Source organism: Salvelinus namaycush, chromosome 15 (genome assembly GCF_016432855.1).
Source record: "Salvelinus namaycush isolate Seneca chromosome 15, SaNama_1.0, whole genome shotgun sequence".
NCBI lineage: Eukaryota > Metazoa > Chordata > Actinopteri > Salmoniformes > Salmonidae > Salvelinus > Salvelinus namaycush.
Window position 1 is genome coordinate 681,232 of NC_052321.1, and position 19,711 is coordinate 700,942.

At 41.0% G+C, this 19,711-nt stretch overlaps 1 protein-coding gene across 1 annotated transcript in view; it reads right to left on the reverse strand.

The window, feature by feature from the left end:
• mdga2a (MAM domain containing glycosylphosphatidylinositol anchor 2a) overlaps positions 1–19,711 on the reverse strand; it is a 199,796-nt gene that overhangs the window by 8,217 nt on the left and 171,868 nt on the right. The window contains 2 exon segments of the mRNA XM_039008768.1: positions 18,799–18,898; positions 19,372–19,502. Coding sequence (XP_038864696.1) covers positions 18,799–18,898; positions 19,372–19,502 — 231 coding nt within the window.

Consider the following 19,711-nt stretch of genomic DNA (forward strand, 5'->3'; position numbering starts at 1 on the left):
CACTTTTCATGTCTCCTGTCTCAAGCCGGTTCACCTCAGTCCTCTGTTGCCTCCTCCTCCTCGTCCTCCTCCTCCTCGGATGATCGGAGGTGGTCCTGTCTACACGGTGCGCCGCATCATGGACTCCAGACGGCGGGGTCGAGGGTACCAGTTTCTAGTGGACTGGGAAGGATATGGTCCAGAGGAGAGGAGTTGGATTCCTCGGCGACAGATTCTGGATGACGACCTGATTCGTGACTTCTACCGCCTCCATCCTGGCGCTCCAGGTAGTCCGCCCGGTGGCGTTCGTCGGCGGGGGGGTACTGTCACGAATCCCGCTTCCTGAGTCTGGGTTTGCCTGTGTGTCTGTCCTGGAGTGTGTTTCAGGTGTCCTGGAACGCACCCTGTCTGGTTGCCGGGCGAATTAGCTCATTGGGAGATTGATTTCACCCGCACCTGTTTCCCGTCAGTAATCTGCACACCTGTCCTGATCATCATCTCTACCCTTCAAAAGCTCTGACCTGACTTCCATTCCCTGCCGGATCGTTAGCCATGAACAGTATGTTGTGCCTGAGTACCAGACTCCAGTTGGATAGAATTTGTTTTGTTGTTTTCATTTACGTATTGCTTGCCTTGAACTTACCTCCGTTTGTTTTGTCTTCAGTTACTCACCTGGATCATTCACTCCATTCCCGCCTGGTTGACAGAGGATTCTGCTACTACATTGGATTCACCTATTTCCTCTCATCTACTCACCACCGCTGCCCGCTACGCCATCTGGATATATCTACCTTTTCACATTTCACTGTAAATAAATACTCACCTTCTTCCTACGCTCCTTGTCCTGGTCTGCTTCTGGGTTCGATCTTGAAAGATCGTGACAATAACATGGCACCCTATTCCCTATAACAAGGCACCCTATTCCCTATAACAAGGCACCCTATTCCCTATAACAAGGCACCCTATTCCCTATAACAAGGCACCCTATTCCCTATAACAAGGCACCCTATTCCCTATAACAAGGCACCCTATTCCCTATAACAAGGCACCCTATTCCCTATAACAAGGCACCCTATTCCCTATAACAAGGCACCCTATTCCCTATAACAAGGCACCCTATTCCCTATAACAAGGCACCCTATTCCCTATAACAAGGCACCCTATTCCCTATAACAAGGCACCCTATTCCCTATAACATGGCACCCTATTCCCTATAACAAGGCACCCTATTCCCTATAACAAGGCACCCTATTCCCTATAACAAGGCACCCTATTCCCTATAACAAGGCACCCTATTACCTATAACACGGCACCCTATTACCTATAACACGGCACCCTATTCCCTATAACATGGCACCCTATTCCCTATAACATGGCACCCTATTCCCTATAACATGGCACCCTATTCCCTATAACAAGGCACCCTATTCCCTATAACATGGCACCCTATTCCCTATAACAAGGCACCCTATTCCCTATAACAAGGCACCCTATTCCCTATAACAAGGCACCCTATTCCCTATAACAAGGCACCCTATTCCCTATAACAAGGCACCCTATTCCCTATAACAAGGCACCCTATTCCCTATAACAAGGCACCCTATTCCCTATAACAAGGCACCCTATTCCCTATAACATGGCACCCTATTCCCTATAACATGGCACCCTATTCCCTATAACATGGCACCCTATTCCCTATAACATGGCACCCTATTCCCTATAACATGGCACCCTATTCCCTATAACAAGGCACCCTATTCCCTATAACAAGGCACCCTATTCCCTATAACAAGGCACCCTATTCCCTATAACAAGGCACCCTATTCCCTATAACATGGCACCCTATTCCCTATTACAAGGCACCCTATTCCCTATAACATGGCACCCTATTCCCTATAACAAGGCACCCTATTCCCTATAACAAGGCACCCTATTCCCTATAACAAGGCACCCTATTCCCTATAACATGGCACCCTATTCCCTATAACATGGCACCCTATTCCCTATAACAAGGCACCCTATTCCCTATAACAAGGCACCATATTCCCTATAACAAGGCACCCTATTCCCTATAACAAGGCACCCTATTCCCTATAACATGGCACCCTATTCCCTATAACATGGCACCCTATTCCCTATAACAAGGCACCCTATTCCCTATAACAAGGCACCCTATTCCCTATAACAAGGCACCCTATTCCCTATAACAAGGCACCCTATTCCCTATAACAAGGCACCCTATTCCCTATAACAAGGCACCCTATTCCCTATAACATGGCACCCTATTCCCTATAACATGGCACCCTATTCCCTATAACAAGGCACCCTGTTGCCTATAACATGGCACCCTATTCCCTATAACATGGCACCATGGTCAAAAGTACTGCGCTGTAGAGGGAATAGGTTGTCATTTCAGACACACCCATATTCGGATTTCAGATTGACATTCTGAGAGACTTTAATTGTGCGTGCTTCGAAATCAACATACATTTGAAGGGAAAAAAGAACAACAGTGCATAGTACAATTTAAGATCTCTTCTTGTAAAAGGTATCACAGAGCAATCTGTTAATTATGCCCAGTGGGTATTTTTGCTTGCATTTTATCGCTCATGTATTATCCCCCTCATTCAATAGCAGACCATTACTGCTGCATTGCCCCACTACTAAATTTACCTCACGGAACAGACTACATCACCGCCAGGTATGGAGTGACGTCATCCATATAAATCTAAACAGAGCTCTATGGAGACGTCAGTTTGCCAAGTACACAAGCCAGAGTCCTGCTTTAGGTAAGTGCACAGCATCGTTTTATTTAACGGGAACACGTGTACAATAACAACCTTACAGAAATGAGAAATTAGGAAATGTCCTTGCGTTGTTACTACCCAGTCTATAATCACAAGGATTTCCTAGAACTGAGCAACCCACTTTTGGCTAATAGGCAAGTGAATTTCCAGACAGTATAGTGGTCTATCTTTGATCCACTTAACACACTCAGACCAAATTGAAAATCCATTTAAAGATGATGTATCGTAGCTACGCAGTCCAAGTTCCCAGTGCTTTTACATGGTAAATAAAGGAGTCAAGGTAGCTGTCCGATTGTAATTATATTCCAGTTTTTGGAAAGAGACTTGCCCTTTAAATTTTCACATTGAGATGTACATTTGCCTGGTGGGGTTGTCACGGGTGATAAACGGCCTTGCTTGTTGGGTGGGGCCTTCAGACCATAAATTACACTTTAGACATAACCTAATAGAAAGGCCTCAAATCATCACCGACTAGGCCAGGGGTAGACAACCCTGTTCCTGGATTGCCGCAAGTACTGCAGGATTTTGCCCCAATTAGACGCCACATTGAGCTACTTAGCTAATTGATCAGCTCAGTGATTTCCTGAATTCAACACACCTGGTCTTCCAGGTCGGTTAAATCAAAAAACATGGTGCCTGTAACACTCCAGGACCACGGTTGTCTATCACTGGACTATGCCATCAGGCTAAGGGCAAAGGGTGGAAAATCATTGTCAAATATGAAGGAAACATATGGGGTGTTTACATGCTATCAAAGTTATCGGAAGTTTGTAGTTCAGACTGGGAAGTTTCACTTGAACGACCCCCAAGTCGTAATTACCAGTGGTAAACTTGCAGAAACTCTTACCCGAGTTGCTGAGTTGTGATGTTTCACCATTGACCTTTTACCTTTAAACCAAACGATGACAACAAATACATTTTTGACAATTACAGATTATAGATAATGTAGCAAGTTTGACCATATTGTCAATTTTAAAGATGGAATCCACAGTAGGGGGAAACAGAACCAAATTAACTTTAGCTAACTTTATTAGTAGTAATGTTAGCTAGCTTACCTAAAATCTTATTGGTTGAATAATTTTTCTGACTTCAAAAGCACTTGAACACAATCATGTTGGATTTACAACTTCCTATTTCACAGTTTCCCACTTCCCAATAATAAATATTATAATATACCACACGTATTGTCCATGATGTAGTGTATTTCAGAGATACTTTTGGAGGAAATCAATCATGAAAAAGGGTGGTTGACACTCAAATTAATATCAACAATTGAAAATAATAACAACAAATAATTTGCTGGGTGATTATATTTGTCCTGTTTCACACATGTACAAGCGTGTATTTCACACATGTACAAGCGTGTATTTCACACATGTACAAGCGTGTATTATACACATGTACAAGCGTGTATTATACACATGTACAAGCGTGTATTATACACATGTACAAGCGTGTATTTCACACATGTACAAGCGTGTATTATACACATGTACAAGCGTGTATTATACACATGTACAAGCGTGTATTATACACATGTACAAGCGTGTATTTCACACATGTACAAGCGTGTATTATACACATGTACAAGCGTGTATTATACACATGTACAAGCGTGTATTATACACATGTACAAGCGTGTATTATACACATGTACAAGCGTGTATTATACACATGTGTGAATTGTAAATGTGTTTTTTGCTCCCTTAGATACACTGGGAAAGTGGTATGTAATATCTTGAATAACAATAGCTAATAAAGCAAAACAAAAGCAGTATGTCATGACACCAACCACATACAATAGTTCTGGAGATGGTTTTCTATTCAAGTATGGGATCCTAAGCGCTCTGATAGGTGGTCTGAATAGCCAATAGACTCCATATTGTTTTCTCCATATAGTGATGTAACAGAACCCAGACTATAGATGGTGACTTCAATCTGTGGAAAGCAAGGATATCCAACCTCCTCTTTCCAAAGGTTCTCCAGAGTTATTTTAGAACATGAACAAGAGCGGGATCAAATGAGGATCACCGGTTCAAAGCCTTCTAATTTCCTTTGATGTGTCCTCGTCTTAAAGGTTCCCTAAGGTGAGGATGTTCATATCGGAGACGCGGGAGGGAATCTGTATGACATTAGAAGTAACTATCTTCTTTCTTATCCCAATCTGACCACAACAGGAGCAAAATACAGGGCAACAGGAAGCTGTAGGCCATAGGAGAAGGTATCAATAGAAGGATATTTTCCAACATTTGGGGGCTCATCCGGGATCAAACGTTAACAGTATACATGTGTGAAAATATTAAACTATGAATGCTTAGGGTAATGTTAAAGTCAGAAGAAATGCAAATGTTGGAAATAAATATTGATCTATTCCAGTGTTTTGTTGACAGTATGATTAACATACTTATCTCTTGATTTATGACAAACTTAAATTAATAAAATGTAATGCTGGAGGAAATGTATTAACTGACTGTGCATACGACACAGCACATTCTACCATTGCCACAGCATTGAAATAATATGTGTTTTCGCAAACATACAGTGCCTTGCAGAAAGTATTCACACCCCTTGACTTTTTTCCACATATTGTTGTGTGCAAGTGGGATTTAAATGGATTTAATACTCTGTAATGTCAAAGTGGAAGAAAGATTCGACCATTTTATAAACAATTATTGAAAATTAAACACTAATATATCTTGATAAGATAAGTATTCAACCACCTGAGTCAATACATAACAGCTGTGAGTCTTTCTGGGTAAGTCTCTAAGAACTTTGCACACCTGTACAATATTTGCACATAATTCTTTCAAAAATTAATCAAGCTCTGTCAAGTTGGTGGTTGATCATTGCTAGACTGCCATTTTCAAGTCTTGCCATAGATTTTCAAGTCGATTTAAGTCAAAACTTTACCTAGGCCACTCAGGAACATTCAATGTCGTCTTGGTAAGCAACTCCAGTGTATATTTGGCCTTGTGTTTTAGGTTATTGTCCTGCTGAAGGTGAATTTTTCTCCCAGTGTCTGTTGGAAAGCAGACTGAATCAAGTTTTCCTCTAGGATTTTACTTGTGCTTAGCTCTATTCTGTTTTTTTTAACCAAAAACAAAAACTCCCTAGTCCTTGCTGATGATAAGCATACCCATAACATGATGCAGGCCACCACCTGATTGAAAAATTGAAGCATGAGTACTCAATGATGTGTTGTGTTGGATTTTCCTCAAACATAATGCTTTGTATTCAGGACAAAAAGTGAATTTCTTTAACACATTTTTTTGCAGTATTACTTTAGAGCCCTATTACAAACAGGATGTATGTTTTGGAATATTTTTATTCTGTACAGGCTTCCTTCTTTTCACTCTGTCAATTAAGTTAGTATTGTGGACCTTACAGATAATTGTATGTGTGGGGTACAGAGATTGGGTAATCATTTAGAAATCATGTTAAACACTATTAATGCACACAGAGTGAGTCCATGCAACTTACTGTGTGACTTGTTGAGCAAATGTTTACCCCTGAACTTATGTACAGAGCCTTCATAAAGTATTCACATTCCTTGACTTTTTTCACATTTTGTTGTGTTACAGACAGAATTTTAAATGATTTTGTGTTACTGGCCTACAGACAATACCCCATAATGTCAAAGTGGAATTATGTTTAGAGAAATATTTTCCTTGAGTCAATAAGTTGTCAACCCCTTTGTTATGGCAAGCCTAAATAAGTTCAGGAGAATTGTTTTTGCAATTTTATAACTGCACATTTCACCATAGGATGGATATAAATGTTATCAGTTTTTAATATGATATCTGAATGAGACTGACTAACAAAATCAACGGGGCCCCCGGCCGGTATCTGAGTGAGACTGACTAACAAAATCAACGGGGCCCCCGGCCGGTATCTGAGTGAGACTGACTAACAAAATCAACGGGGCCCCACGGCCGGTATCTGAGTGAGACTGACTAACAAAATCAACGGGGCCCTCGGCCGGTATCTGAGTGAGACTGACTAACAAAATCAACGGGGCCACCGGCCGGTATCTGAGTGAGACTGACTAACAAAATCAACGGGGCCCTCGGCCGGTATCTGAGTGAGACTGACTAACAAAATCAACGGGGCCCTCGGCCGGTATCTGAGTGAGACTGACTAACAAAATCAACGGGGCCCCCCGGCCGGTATCTGAGTGAGACTGACTAACAAAATCAACGGGGCCCTCGGCCGGTATCTGAGTGAGACTGACTAACAAAATCAACGGGGCCCCACGGCCGGTATCTGAGTGAGACTGACTAACAAAATCAACGGGGCCCCCCGGCCAGTGTCCGATTTAGACTGACTAACAAAGTTGCCCTGCAGTAGATTGACAAACAAACAGAAGTACGTAAAATATTATCCAAAGGCCTTGGAGAATACCATCTATAGCGGAATAGAAAATGTCAATGTCAGCTTAGAAGGCAGCTGGGAAATGTACGTGTCTCCACAGCCTCCATATCTTTCATCACCGTGCCATGTTAATTGGCTATCACTCTTCCACCCTAGCGTTAATGGAGGTGACACTGCCTCCGTGCCAGGCCACACAATTACAGCATCAGCCAGTGATACTGATGACAGGATGCCATAATAGGATCTGGTAAAAGTGTACTGTACACACCTGGATTATGCAGCATAACTTGTGTGATAACCAATCAGCTTGTTCATTCTAATAAGTTCTGTGTTTTCTTTTCATACAGGAGAATAACCCTCAATATCAATACACATCCTCAAAGGATGGGTTTAGATAGTATTAAAATACTTTGAGTGTTTGCTTGAACCTGGTTGGAGTGCCAGATGGGCAAAGTTTGCACTTTTAGGACTATTCCATTGGTTCCATTGCCGCTGGCAAGCTTAATCGAGCACAGCTTAAGAATTAGAAATATTTTGAAAAGGATTTCAAATACTATTTGAACCCAGGTCTGCTCCAACGTATACAGTGTCAGATACAGACCCTCAGGATACTGTGCTGTCGCTTCACTGTGATCATGACTAGCTATGAAAACTACACTGAACAAAAATATAAATGCAACATGTAAAGTGTTGGTCCCATGTTTCATGAGCTTTTGCTGGGGATAATAAATGACCACTTTAAAATGTGCAGTTTTGTCACACAACACAGCGCCACAGATGTCTCAAGTTTGCGGGAGTGTGCAATTGGCATGCTGACTGCAGGAATGTCCACCAGAGCTGTTGCCAGATCATTTAATGTTAATTTCTCTACCATAACCTGCCTCCAACGTTGTTTTAGATAATTTGGCAGTACGTCCAACCGTCCTCACAACCGCAGACCACGTTTAAACACGCCAGCCCAGGACCTCCACATCTAGCTTCTTCACCGGCAGAATCATCTGAGAGGGGTGGGGGGTGCTGAGGAGTATTTCTGTCTCTAATAAAGCCCTTTTGTGGGGAGAAATCTCATTCTGAATGGCTGGGTTTGGCTCCCCAGTGGGTGGGCCTGGCTGCCAAGTGGGTGGGCCTGGCTCCCCAGTGGGTGGGCCTGGCTGCCAAGTGGGTGGGCCTGGCTCCCCAGTGGGTGGGCCTATACTCTCCAAGGCCCACCCATCGCTACATCCCTGCCAAGTCATGTGAAATCCATAAATTAGGGCCTAATTTATTTATTTCAACTGACTGATTTCCTTATATTAACTTTAACTCAGTAAAATCTTTGAAATTGTTGCATGTTGCGTTCATATTTTTGTTCAGTATATATAAATGCTGCAAAACCCTTAAGACTCAAGAGTAATCTTCATACTGTATAACACGGGAGGTAAAAGTTCCGGATTAGGAAGGAAGAAACCCATGTGAGACCTACTGTGTTGATGCTTTAAGAACATTCAGGTTAACTTTACACTAGCATCAACGGTGCCAAATGTTGCCGGGCTAATATGCATGAGGGAGTCTTTGTACTCCACCTGGGAGCAGATGGGGGCCCTCCCGGCCAGATGTAAACCGTGTCCAGCATCTCGTCTGCACCGAGAGAAGATGCTTTTCCTGGTGGCTCTGGAAAGAACGTTTTACTTACTGAATACATAAGCAATACATTAATGGTGAGAACACGAGCTGTATACACATTGCATTTCAACTCAAGGTAAGGTTGGTAATGTATCCCCAGGGCTTACAGTGTATGAAATACATATTGAGTTGTTTAGCAGGGGCTAAGCGAAGGCCAAGGGACAGTAAACACCAATAACGAAAGTTAACAGAAGTTGCAATGGTGCTCTGTGGTTAGAATACAGATATCAATTTTTGTGGCTTTCTTGGAATCAAAGAACTGTGAGTCTAAATAAATCTACTGAACAGGAACTATTTGGTCCTATTCAGTATTTTTATAGATCACTGTAAATCTCTCTCATCAACTCACTATCAGACACATTCTTCAAAGACGTATTTTCTGGTGACGAGTAACAACATGATGAAATATTACCGATCATTTCACTGAGAACAAGTTGTTGTCCTAATAAACAGATGACACAGGATGAAGACATTTGAAGGGTATTTATTCATAATAATGCAATGTAATCATCTGGGAAATCAAATCCAAATTATGACAGGTGGTCTGTTGCAGATAATAAGTTATAAAATATTATTTTTTCTGATACAGTTAGATAAAGTTCTGTTCTGGGATGTTGTTGTCAAGAGAATGATTACCCCCAAATAATACATTTATTTTGTTCCCATTTGAGCAAATGCATTATTGAGTTAAAGTGCCAGTTGAAATCTGCTGTACAATAGAATATATGGGTTTACTTTGAGGGTAGAATTGAAACGCTAACGTGGCTCAAGATGGTAGGCTAGGAGAGAATTTGTTTTGTTGACATACATTAAAAAGCAATGAAATGAATCAAATGAAATCAGTTTGCTGGCGGTACTTACAGTTGAAGTCGGAAGTTTACATACACTTAGGTTGGAGTCATTAAAACTCGTTTTTCAACCACTCCACACATTTCTTGTTAACAAACTACAGTTCTGGCAAGTCGGGTTAGGACATCTACTTTGTACATGACACAAGTCATTTTTCAAACAATTGTTCACAGACAGATTATTTCACTTATAATTCACTGTATCACAATTCCAGTGGGTCAGAAGTTTACATACACTAAGTTGACTGTGCCTTTAAACAGCTTGGAAAATTCCAGAAAATGATGTCATGGCTTTAGAAGCTTCTGATAAGCTAATTGACATAATTTGAGTCAATTGGAGGTGTACCTGTGGATGTATTTCAAGGCCTACCTTCAAACTCAGTGCCTCTTTGCTTGACATCATGGGAAAATCAAAAGAAATCAACCAAGACCTCAGATTTTTTTTTTTGACCTCCACAAGTCTGGTTCATCCTTGGGAGCAATTTCCAAACACCTGAAGGTACCACGTTCATCTGTACAAACAATAGTACGCAAGTATAAACACCATGGGACCACGCAGCCATCATACCGCTGAGGAAGGAGACGCGTTTTGTCTCCTAGAGATGAACGTACTTTGGTGCGAAAAGTGCAAATCAATCCCAGAACAACAGCAAAGGACCTTGTGAAGATGCTGGAGGAAACAGGTACAAAGGTATCTATATCCACAGTAAAACGAGTCCTATATCGACATAACCTGAAAGGCCGCTCAGCAAGGAAGAAGCCACTGCTCCAAAACCGCCATAAAAAAGCCAGACTACGATTTGCAACTGCACATGGGGACAAAGATCGAAGACCAAATACTTCTGGTCTGATGAAACAAAAATAGAACTGTTTGGCCATAATGACCATCGTTATGTTTGGAGGAAAAAGGGGGAGGCTTGCAAGCCAAAGAACAACATCCCAACCGTGAAGCACGGGGGTGGCAGCATCATGTTGTCGGGGTGCTTTGCTGCAGGAGGGACTGGTGCACTTCACAAAATAGATGGCATCATGAGGTAGGAAAATGATGTGGATATATTGAAGCAACATCTCAAGACATCAGTCAGGAAGTTAAAGCTTGGTCGCAAATGGGTCTTGCAAATGGACAATGACCGCAAGCATACTTCCAAAGTTGTGGCAAAATGGCTTAAGGACAACAAAGTCAAGGTATTGGAGTGGCCATCACAAAGCCCATGACCTCAATCCTATAGAAAATTTGTGGGAAGAACTGAAAAAGCGTGTGTGAGCAAGGAGGCCTACAAACCTGACTCAGTTACACCAGCTCTGTCAGGAGGAATGGGCCAAAATTCACCCAACTTATTGTGGGAAGCTTGTGGAAGGCTACCCGAAACGTTTGACCCAAGTTAAACAATTTAAAGGCAATGCTACCAAATACTAATTGAGTGTATGTAAACTTCTGACCCACTGGGAATGTGATGAAAGAAATAAAAGCTGAAATAAATCATTCTCTCTACTATTATTCTGACATTTCACATTATTAAAATAAAGTGGTGATCCTAACTGACCTAAGACAGGGAATTTTTTACCAGGATTAAATGTCAGGAATTGTGGAAAACTGAGTTTAAATGTATTTGGTGTATGTAAACTTCCGACTTCAACTGTATGTATATACTGAACAAACATATATACGCAACATGCAACACTTGCAAGGATTTTTTTGAGATTCATAAAAGGAAATCACTCAATTGAAATAACTTCATTAGGCCCTAATCTATGGATTTAACATGACTGGGCAGGGGCGCAGCCATGGGTGGGCCTGGGAGGGCATAGGCCCACCTACTTGGGAGCCAGATTCAGCCAATCAGAATTAGTTTTTACCCACAAAAGGGCTTTATTAAAGACAGAAATACTCCTCAGCACCCCCAAATTTGTGCACAAACTTTGATAGAAATAAGCTTTTTATGCATACGGTAACTTTCTGAGATTTTTTATTTCAGCTCATGAAACATGGGACCAACACTTTACATATTGTGTTTATATTTTAGTTCAGTATAGAATGACAGAGCGGACCAGAAGCAATGAAAAATGTATCTGCTGTATCTGTATCCATTACTTTGAAGTAGTCATGAGGGAAAATACGGCCAAAAACTATCTTTTGGTATATTTTTCATTAGTCCACTGTTGATACAATCCTAAAATGTTTTGCATGTCAGCAGGGAAGTTTTAATGATATTGGACTTTCAAGAATCAAAGTGTCACCGGCTACATCATATGATGCATTTTGCATCGTCATGATGATGCGGCCAGTGACACTTTGCCTCTTGAAATGATGGTGCTTTCAAAACAACTGGGAACTCATTAAGAAACAAGGTCAAATCATGATGTCAATGATCTTCTGGTCAGAAAGTCGGAGCTTGAAATTACGAGTTGGATGAACGTCCAAAACTATTTTTCCCAGTCTGAGCTCGTTTTTCCCCCCGAGTTCCCAGTCGTTTTGAACATACTGACGTCTGAGATTTCCGAGTTCCGAAGTTCCTAGTTGTTTTGAACGCGTCATGACTAATGAAAAAAAGACCAAAATATAATTTGAGTGGATTTTCCCTTTAACGTCTGCAGATAAACAATGCAATCAAATATTGAATTGAGAGACATGGGAGAATGGAAGTTATAAAGCGAACTGTTCAATGAAATGTTATATTTTCTATTATTAAAAGTGACCACACATGCTATGATTTACATTAATAATTTCATTGAACAGAGAAGAACACATTTTCTTCTGTTTTAACAGGTTGCTGAGAGGAACTGTCTCGGCCTAAATCTGTGTGAGAAATGTACTACATTTTGTCAAAATCTGTTTTGTGTCATCTTGTGCTTTTTGAATGACAAATGGTTTCTTATAGAATATTTTATAATGTGATGTTCACCATATGTATTTGCTTAGGGCCCGATTCCGACCTGAGTTAAGCATGGGTTAATGGAACGTAATCCCCTTTTTTTTACGCACTTTTCTCTCTATGCGTATTCTGACCTTGAATATAAACATGAGAATAGCATGCTATTCACCTGCTATTAGTTTTGGGTGGAGATCGAGTAAATGAGGGAATGGTGGAGGTGTGTCTGCAGATACGCCATATTCTGACTTAATTCCCTAATAATTCCACCACCTTTACGTGAGAGTAAACCATGAATAAGGTCTGGCAAACCTACCGGTTCCAAGTGGAAAAAGCATCTACTTTATTCTGCCCTGTTATTTACAGCTGGATAAGAGCTTTTAAGAAGAGCTGGATAAATGAGTAATCCGTTTGGATAAAGGAATTATAAACATAAATGACACTTGTTTTAGATATATTTTCCCTCATAATCACTGGAGACCAATGTGAAACCACTCATATGGCAGCAACCTGAAGCATATCAACATAGCAACTTTCCCACAGTAAAGTTTATGAAATATGCAGAATTTAAATTGTACTGCCTTTTAATTTTCAGGGATGGGCACTCTCTAATGTCTTAATTATAGGCTACCCCGACTGTCTCTGTTTCTTATTTCTAACATTTAAATATTAGTCACTATCAGTATCGACCGTCAGTAGACCTAATAACCACACATATTCAACTGCCAATTTACTGTTACTTCCCTTCAGTTGGTATAGCCTACATTATTATTCCATTTAATGACATTGTTTCGTTTACCTTAATTTGCTTCCTCTGTAAACACTGTCACGGCCTACTGAGAAGTGCGTAGGAAAGGTGTGCGTAAGAAAGGTGTAATTTCCTAAGTCGGAATAGGACCCTTATAGCCTATTTCTGATTATTCTGTAAAAAAAAAAAAAAAAGGAATCAGAAAATAAAAAGGGAAATGTACATTTTCTCCCAAAACATTTTTTTTTACGAACAATAGTAGAGTAATTTTACAATACATATTTTTTTCTTCAAAAACCAGCTGGTTAAGGTAACTCATGGTCTCAGGTAGTTCCAAGTACTTTACAGTTTCTGTAAAAGTAGAGTTGCACTCTCATTTGAGTACTAAAATAGGTCTGTGAGAACCACACAGCCTGATCTAATGGACTGACAGACACCCAGGTAAGCCAAGGCCATTATCAGCCGTAAGAGTCACACCTGAAAGGTCTTCCTTTCAGTCCTTGGACGAAGTCGCAATAATGTCTTTCTCAGCGGGTCCAGCTGAAATGAATTGGTAGACTTCAAAAGCATCCCTCCCTACAAGTCGATTTTTTGTCATTGCTTATTTCTAAGAGCTCCCCGTTCTCGCTCAGTCACTCTGACAAAGCTTGGCCACCATCCTTTCTCTGCTTGAGCACAAGTCCCACTCCAAAAGCCTAGACTGTCAAGGGCAGTAAGTCATTCTCCTAGGTCAAAATAAAGAGAGCTGTGTAGATATCCATAATTTGACACTGTGCCACCACATGCAGAGTTGACCCCTGATTCTAGTTAGCTGCAGATTACAGCATGATTGATTCTTTCTCTATAAAATGTGCCTAAGGGGCAAATGCTTGGATGGTAAACTAGCCAATGTCGGTTTTTCCATTCATGTAATCTTCCACTAAGTCAGAAGGCACTTGATTTCATGGCACACAGCAGCGTCTTATCTTATCCCGAGAGGACTAGCAAAAGATGCAAAAACAGCTGTTCATAAAGTAACCTTCCGAAGACTGACACAAGCATGCATGGGCACAGTATCATGATCAATGAGTACAACTCATGCAGGAAGAGAAAGATAGCATTGACATTCAAGGTTTTTCTTTTTTTTGTAGTACATATTTTTTATGTGCTTTATGGAGCCATGCAGAAATCAAAGGTCAGGACAATGACTTGTATTGAAAACGGATGTTAATCTTGGCAGTTGCAAGAGAGAAACTACTATAACATGAAATAAAATAACATGAGCTTGAATTTCCTCCAGTAATTTTTTGAGTAATTTTTTTCTTGACATTTAGCAGACACTCTTTTCCAGAGTGACTTACTAGGGTTAAGTGCCTTGCTCAAGGGCATAATCGACAGATTATTTTCACCTAGTCGGCTTGGTGATTCGAAACAGTGACCTTTCGGTCTTAACCGGTAGTCTACCTGATGACCACTTGTCCTTAAAGTAAGGTAAGTTAGGAGAGGATGATTTGAGTGTTATAACGAAGCTAATATTTCTCTATGAGCTGATCCATCATCAGTATTGTGGAATAATTATAACGTTAAGGTAAGATTTTAATGGAGAAAGCTGATCCGAGAGCAGCGGTGCATTACCTTAGATCCTGTCAGTCTCGACACATGGTGAACTTGGCGAATGTTCTCTCTAGGTGCTTGTTTGGGAAACACTTAAAAAGTTGACTGGTAAAAACGATGCACCTGGGCCCAGTTTCCTGATAGCGATGTAATTTAGGCTTAAGAGTGTTTTAACAATGCATCTTTCCTGCAACAGTCGAAGATGTAACATGCGTTTCCCAAAACACCATGCAGAGAGAACGTTCGCTAACACGGAACCCAAACCGCCTGCGCGCGTGTGCCATCGTGCATAAATGTATTTTGTCCCCCCACACCAAACGCGATCACGACACGCAGGTTAAAATATGAAAACAAACTCTGAACCAATTACATTAATTTGGGGACAGGTCGAAAACCATGAAACACGTATGGCAATTTAGCTAGCTAGCTTGCACTTGCTAGCTAATTTATCCTATTTAGCTAGCTTGCTGTTGCTAGCTAATTTGTCCTGGGATGTAAACATTGAGTTGTTATTTTACCTGAAATGCACAAGGTCCTCTACTCCGACAATTAATCCACACATAAAACGGTCAACCGAATCGTTTCTAGTCATCTCTCCTCCTTCCAGGCTTTTTCATCTTTGAACTTATATGATGATTGGCATCTAAACTTTCATACTATTACCACGACGACCGGCAAAACAGTTTGTCTTTCAATCACCCACGTGGGTATAACCAATGAGGAGATGGCACGTGGGTACCTGCTTCTATAAACCAATGAGGAGATGGGAGAGGCAGGACTTGCAGCGCGATCTGCGTCAGAAATAGGAATGACTTCTATTTTAGCCCTTGGCAACGCAGAAGTTCGTTGGAGCGTGCGAGCAGTGTGGGTGCAGTAATTGAATAACATGGATTTCTACATTTATTTTGCAACGCTCGCGCACGCGACGTGTCCGGTCTGGTCAGCATGTTAGTGTGTCGTTGAGACAGACATGTGTCAACACTGGTAGGATAGAATAGAAAGAAAGGCAGCGCTGCTCTCAGATCAGTTTTCCCCATTCAAATCTTACCTTAACATTAGAATTATTCATCAATCCTGACGATGGATCAGCTCCTAGAAAGATATTAGCACCTATGGCTTCAAATATTGAGGAGGCTTGTTCTAATGCTTACCCTATAATAATGCGGTAAATCAAGATTTAGCACATCATGCCACATGTTAGGCTACACATTATGAAATATACTGAGACAAAATAGACAGTAGCCTACAAGCAGCAAAATAGAACTCAATTGATTGAACATGAAATATATAGTATTTCAATGTGATTGAAATAGGCCTATAGCCTACTGTATTTCTATTTGAATGCAGTCATCTCGGTTTTAATTTCAAGCATCTTGAAATTGTTTGTATCAATTGAAAAGACATTGCCAACTTTGTATTTGTAGTCAACTTTATCGGCGCAGATAACAATGTGATTCTATGTTTAGCAGAGATTTTCTGATTACAGAGTGATGCAGGAGGGCAAAAAAAGCATCTAACGACGCACATGTTCTACGAGTGGTCCGAGGCAAGTGTCCGATTTCAAGCATTTTCAAGTGCAACGTTAAGAACGATGGTTTTGGGAAACAGCTCAGAGATTTAACTATGCTCTTAAGAAGTTTCTAACGATGAATTTAGCCTTAAGATGCTTTTGGGAAACCGGGCCCTGGTCTTTAAGCACTACATGTGACCTGATCGATTAGTGATTGGTCAGGAGGTGAAAGGAGAAGCTAGGTAATAGAAAGAGATGCTAAACTTTCATACAAATGGCTGGATTGCAACTACCATTGTTAATACAAGCTAGACTACTTTAGCTTTAAAAATCCTCATCAATCCCGTTTAGATAATGAAAGAGAGATATTTCATGTCACTGTTCATTAAATCACATTGTAGAAGTTAAGGGCATCTGGGACACAGAGAAGCCCCTACAGTAGGTCGTAAGGATCTAATAGAGTTGACTGTGCAGAGGTCCAGAGGTTGATTACACCAGGCACACCATAGTTCAGCCACTACATAGTAAAGTAACCAGTGTATGCACTTTTTAATGAAACCAACATTTTAAGCAACCTCAAAAAAAAAACACAGAGGAATAATTGTGATGAATTGACTTACAGATATGCATATAATGCACTAAGCAGTCGAAGTTTAGCCTCTGGGTAGAAGGTATGCACGTGTTTGTTTATACATATTTTGATGAATCCGACCCTAGGCAGCCTCTGAGTTTTAAAAGGGGTTAAAGCGACAACACAAAGAGGAATAGCAGTCTCTAACATATTCATGAGAAAATAGCTTCGGGTCAATGTGGGTTATTGAGCGAATTTCGTACATTTTATACTATTAACATAAAATCAACCTCTTCAACACCCATCTCATTAAGCAATGAATTATAGTTATTCCATGGCCTTGACAAGCAGCAAACAAATAACATATGAAAATGGAAAGAAAAAAATGGGACCACATCATGTGTCCTTGTGCTTTACAGAAATGTACCATTCCGTTCCGATCCTTGAGCCAATATACACAATGATGGCACCCACACTCTGCTTCGACTGGCTTCACCTTGGGGGGGGGGGGGAAATTAGGTGTAGCCCCTACTACTGGAGCGTCTACTATGGAGAACCCGGCTCTCCATCCTGACCCTGGAGTCCTGACCTTGGAATGCTCTCTGTGCATATTTCAGAAAAAAAACCCAAGATTGACTGAGTTTTTTGTTTCCTGCATGCTCCACCCTGGACCAGCGCTTGGACTGCTGCTGCTCTCCTGAAGACTGAAGAGGAGTGAATCTTTGGTAGTTTTGGGGGGTTTAGACAGTCAAAGTCTGCAGATTCTTCCACAGGGGTAGGGCCGGCATCAGGTTGCTCCTCCTGGGAGAGAGGGGTCACCTCTGATGACCCACAAACACCAGGGTCAGTGTGACCAAGAACTGCCATATATGGTGCGCGGTGGGAGGAGACAGTGATCTCAGATCTGTAGGGATAGAGAAAGATAAAGATAGAGAAAGATAGAAAGAGAAAGTAGAGAAAGAAAGAGATACAGTTGGTGATGTAGATAAGGATGATGTATGAAAATCATTTCAAAACGATTTAATTGAGCTAATGGGATGACGTGTGGGTAACATGTACAATTCCGTGTTTGATTTAAGGAAGACTTTAGAATACATGTGATTGTTTTTAGTTGTTCTGAGGAGGACCGTACTCTTCTTCTCTGGAGGAGTCTCCTCTGGTATATAGATGCATTGTGATTTCTCTCAATGTAGACTCACAACACTTCAGTGGCAGCTCAGCAACAAGCATGTATTATACTTATTGCCGAAATACATCAAGTACTATATGAGCAAACTCAGTTAAGAGGTTCTTAAAAACATTCCCATTAGTAGTATTTGTACCGAACCTTGTTAATCAGTAAAGAGACCCAGCCGTCAGTCTCCAGTGTACAAGCGACAGAGCATCTAAAGCCTAATATTTTAATGTAAGACGCTGATATCTACCATTTGGGAGGAGATTTAACATAATTTTAAAAAGGCATTACCAATTTAAGTAATGTAAGTAATGAGGGAATGAAAATTAGCTATTGCACAAAATATTTATATTTTTTAGGCCAATCATCAGACAGTACAATTTTCTGGCATGCATAATATTTTTGAAGCAGACGTTTGTTCATAACCTCTAAAATGTATTTTCCCTGATGATGCCTGAAATAAAAATACAGTGGCATATACTCTTGGCGAGTAAACCAGTTTTTCGAAGAGCTAACAATACCTGATTCAGCCCTTGATTTATAGTTCCTTAAGAGGAATGATATAAACGTATGTTATAAGGCTTGCCTCTTCCTGATTGATTGGTTCTGGATGATGTATAGGTCATGCCCCCCCCCCCCCCCCCCCCCCCAAAAAAAGCACTTACTGTTGTGTGGAGGGTCTTTACATTCTCCTTCCTCAATGGTGACATCATCTATGGCGATATCCCCTTCTATCCCAGGACCCCGAATTCCTTCCAGAACCAACTACCAAAACAGGATAAGCGGGACAAAGACAAAACATGTTAAAACCAACTACTTAAATTTCTTCCTGCTACAAATGGGGTCCCAAGTGGTACAGCGGTCTAAGGCACTGCGTCTCAGTGCTAGAGGTGTAACTACAGACCCTGGTTAGATTCTAGGCTGTATCACAACCGGATGTGATTGGGAGTCCCAAAGGGTAGCGCACAATTGGCCCAGCATCGTTAGGGTTTGGCCCGGGTAGGCTGTCATTGTAAATAACAATTTGTTCTTAACTGACTTGCCAAGTTATATAAAGGTTAAATACAATTTTAAAAAAAATACAAATAATGACTCATTCTGTGAAGCATATAGCAAAATATATAAGACATCGCCATAAGAGAGGAAGCACATATGAAGGCAGTTTTGTACTTTGCACCTTAGGGCCACCGTAGTTCTGCATTGGTGACCCACTGCTCCTCCCATAGAGTTGTACCCACCTGGAAAGAGGCTGTTGGGTGAATGTTGACTTTGGCTTGCTTCCATCGGTCCCCTTGGTTCCCGACCAGGGTCCACACGGAACTGTCTGCGCCCGACTGGCCCTTCTGTCGTAAGTAAGCATTTAACGCTCCTAGAGGAGAAAACATCAAGCCCTTTATGGACAACATTGTGCCAGGGAAGCTCAATCAAGCACAGCTTAAGTATTTGAAAGATTTCAAGTACAATTTGAGCCCAAGTCTGATATCATCTATGGCCTCATCATGGCAGCACATCTCCTTATTTACAGATTATACTTATTTAATTATTAATAATTGACCTGACAAAAAAACGCATAACAGC